The sequence below is a fragment of the Rhagoletis zephyria genome, unplaced genomic scaffold (assembly GCF_001687245.7).
Source record: "Rhagoletis zephyria isolate East Lansing unplaced genomic scaffold, Rhagoletis_zephyria_1.1 Rzeph_scaffold_33768, whole genome shotgun sequence".
Lineage (NCBI taxonomy): Eukaryota > Metazoa > Arthropoda > Insecta > Diptera > Tephritidae > Rhagoletis > Rhagoletis zephyria.
In genome coordinates this window covers 1-2,710 of record NW_016190823.1, presented here as the reverse complement: position 1 = coordinate 2,710, position 2,710 = coordinate 1, and the positions used below count along the sequence as shown (strand labels likewise).

Below are 2,710 nucleotides of genomic sequence, written 5' to 3'. Positions count from 1 at the left end.
CTGCTGCGCCAAACGATATCGTCAAAGTCACATGCGACGAAATATACGAAGAGGAACAAGATTATATTTGTCCCTATGTTACACTCTTTGGATTTTCTTTCACTTCCACTAGGAATGTACTCGGATATGCATGCAAATGTTTATGTGGTTGTATTGTCCCAGCAAAAAAATTCGACTAATTCGAGACGACTTCGGGAGCAATCGAAAAGGAATGAACTGATCGCCTTTGCTTTAGCATATCCTGTGAAGAGATTAATTGTTCCCCTTTATACCCGAATGGGTATACAAAGCACTAGTCGCTTTTAATAAATAAATATAAAAACTTGCGCCTGCTGCGATTCGAAAATGTCAACGTGGCACATTAAATTTCATTGACTTAGTGCCTACGTACATACGGTGACCATATTAACGAACGTAAAATAAAGGACATTTTTCCCAATGATTTTAGAATACGAACATACAACTTGTATGATGGTAATTTAGATCAAATATTTGCCAGTTAATTATATTATTAAATTGTACAAGTTCCTCTTCTCGAAAGGCGCTGTAACCGGATTTTAACTGAGTCCGAAAAATGAAACCAAATCCTTATCAAGGACTTCGTCATCCTTTGCTGCCACAATGCGTTTACCATAATTAAGCGGAGGTTTATTGTTATTTTTCAGTGGATCTGAAAACATATCGTGCAACACGATCCTGGGCACAACTTTCCCTGTGCTTTTGTCAACAATGAATTTTACTCAAAGTATATTAATTTTTCCTTGAAAATGTCTAAATATTAGTTAACTTTTTTTTTGCAATTACATAAATTTCCTCTTATCAAGAGAATATTAAGTGGGGTGCGAAGCAAACTGACGAAGGTTTTCATTCTGTTTTATTATGGAAATTTTTATTTTTTCATATTCTATGTTTAAAAATTTACCTCTGCAAAATCCAAAGCTATTTTAAGGGACAGTTTAAGAAATAAAGGACAAATGGCGTCCTTTATTTTGACAAAAATTATAAAGGACAAGGGGTTAAAATAAAGGACTGTCCTTTAAAATAAAGGACGGATGGTCACCGTATACATACATAGCATTAAATCGTTAACTGTATCCATTAGAGATTAGTCGGGGACTAATTAATGCCAAATTATACCCCAATGAGTCTAATCCCGGTTTTAGTTGGAGATAAATCCGACGAATTGATTTATGCAAAAAAATCTAGCTACATTTTTTTGAGTTAAGTCTCTTTTCGAAACTTCACTATATTATTTGAGCACTCCATATGTATAGTCGGCTGAAGGGAAGATCGCCCTATCTCGGCTGGCAGTTCTAAAATTCGCTATCTCAATTTAAATTAAATACATCGGCAGCTGAGATAGAGCGTTCTTCAACCAAATTCTCAAATAGGGCGTGCTTGAGCCATTTGCTGAGATAGCGCGTTTTTGAACCGGCAGCCGAGATAGGGCAATCTTTCAACCCACCGTCGATATATGAATAGAAGTAATAACATAAATCCATAGATCATTAATTATATAGTTTTATAAACAGTTCTGTTGCAGAGACAAAAAATATAATAATTTTAAAATAGTTGATCCAAAAAGTTTAATTCAATTCCATTTCAAAAGGTTACAAACTAGAACTTTCTTTCAAGCCAGGCGCTCTTTAATCCACTCATCAAATATAGACACACGAGTGTAAACATCTGGATTATTAGATGCACAAAGCGCCGTACCATAGGAAACCACGCCAACCTGCTTCAGGCTCTCACCATTCTCCATCACCAGCGGACCGCCGGAGTCACCCTACAAAATCGTTTCATAAAAATTCACTTCTCACGATCACTCGCTTTTTCCATACATACATTACACGCTCCTTTGCCGAACCGCTCCAATGCACAGATCTCCGTGTCGGTCAACTGTGTCATCACCTTTTTACACTCATCATTTGTAATCGTTTTGTAGGACATGCGCTGCAGCAATGTCGGGTAAACCGCCAATGGTCCTTGACCCACATGCCACATAGCACCCCAACCGGTAAGGGTGACAGCTTGCCCACCATCGACTTTATCGGTGCCACTCACATCGACTTTGTCCAACTTGGCGCCGTCCAACTCGAAAGCCGGTTCGATCTTCAGAATGGCAATGTCACTGGTCACCAACTCCTCATAGTTCTCGTGAATTTCATAGGACAGCACCTGCGATCGAATACCAGTGCTGTCGTTGAGGTCACGAATACCCGCCACAACAGAGATGCGCTTGGCGTCCTGGCCGTTGACGCAATGTGCTGCTGTGAGAATGCGATTCGGTGAAATTATAGAGCCGCCGCAAAAGTGACGATCCTTGCCACTGCGTGTGCGATACTGCATAGATACTTGGTAGGGTACATGCTCGCCGTCGGGCACTGCGGCGCCGCCAACCACCCGCTCTCGGGAGTCGAAATCGTGCGACTCGAAGTAGGCATCCACTGCATGGTGGTAATTGGTGGTAATTGGTGAAAATCACATTTCTACATACAAACAATTCAATAGTGTTTATTCACTTACAGTCTAAAATGTCTCCTTTGTAGCGACTCGGATTGGTGTGGCCAGTTCCCAGCAAACAGAGCGAAATCAGTACTATTCCAATTCTAGGTCCCATTTTTTTTACCACGATTAGAAAGCGGAATGTGGTTTAGTTCATTCATTTTTCGTATCAACTAGGCGTTTATATACTAAAATCCACAAGGCA

The 2,710-nt window shown here is 40.0% G+C and overlaps 1 protein-coding gene across 1 annotated transcript; it reads right to left on the bottom strand.

Annotated features, from left to right (window-relative positions):
- Positions 1 to 1,357: 1,357 nt before the first annotated feature.
- LOC108354155 (chymotrypsin-2-like) lies at positions 1,358 to 2,704 on the bottom strand. The gene is made up of 3 exons (XM_017605347.1): positions 2,527 to 2,704; positions 1,846 to 2,447; positions 1,358 to 1,786 (listed from the first exon to the last, which is right to left on the bottom strand). The coding sequence occupies exons 1-3, from the start codon at positions 2,618 to 2,620 to the stop codon at positions 1,631 to 1,633; spliced, it is 852 nt and encodes a 283-aa protein (XP_017460836.1). The 5' UTR covers positions 2,621 to 2,704; the 3' UTR covers positions 1,358 to 1,630.
- Positions 2,705 to 2,710: the final 6 nt, after the last annotated feature.

What these genes read in the sequence shown, in the direction of transcription:
- LOC108354155 (XM_017605347.1), bottom strand. Translation starts at nt 2,620, where the DNA reads ATGGGACCTAGAATTGGAATAGTACTGATTTCGCTCTGTTTGCTGGGA. An exon ending in CAAAGGAGACATTTTAGACT is followed by an intron (nt 2,448 to 2,526) that starts GTAAGTGAATAA and finishes ACCACCATGCAG; the next exon opens with TGGATGCCTACTTCGAGTCG. An exon ending in TCGGCAAAGGAGCGTGTAAT is followed by an intron (nt 1,787 to 1,845) that starts GTATGTATGGAA and finishes ACGATTTTGTAG; the next exon opens with GGTGACTCCGGCGGTCCGCT.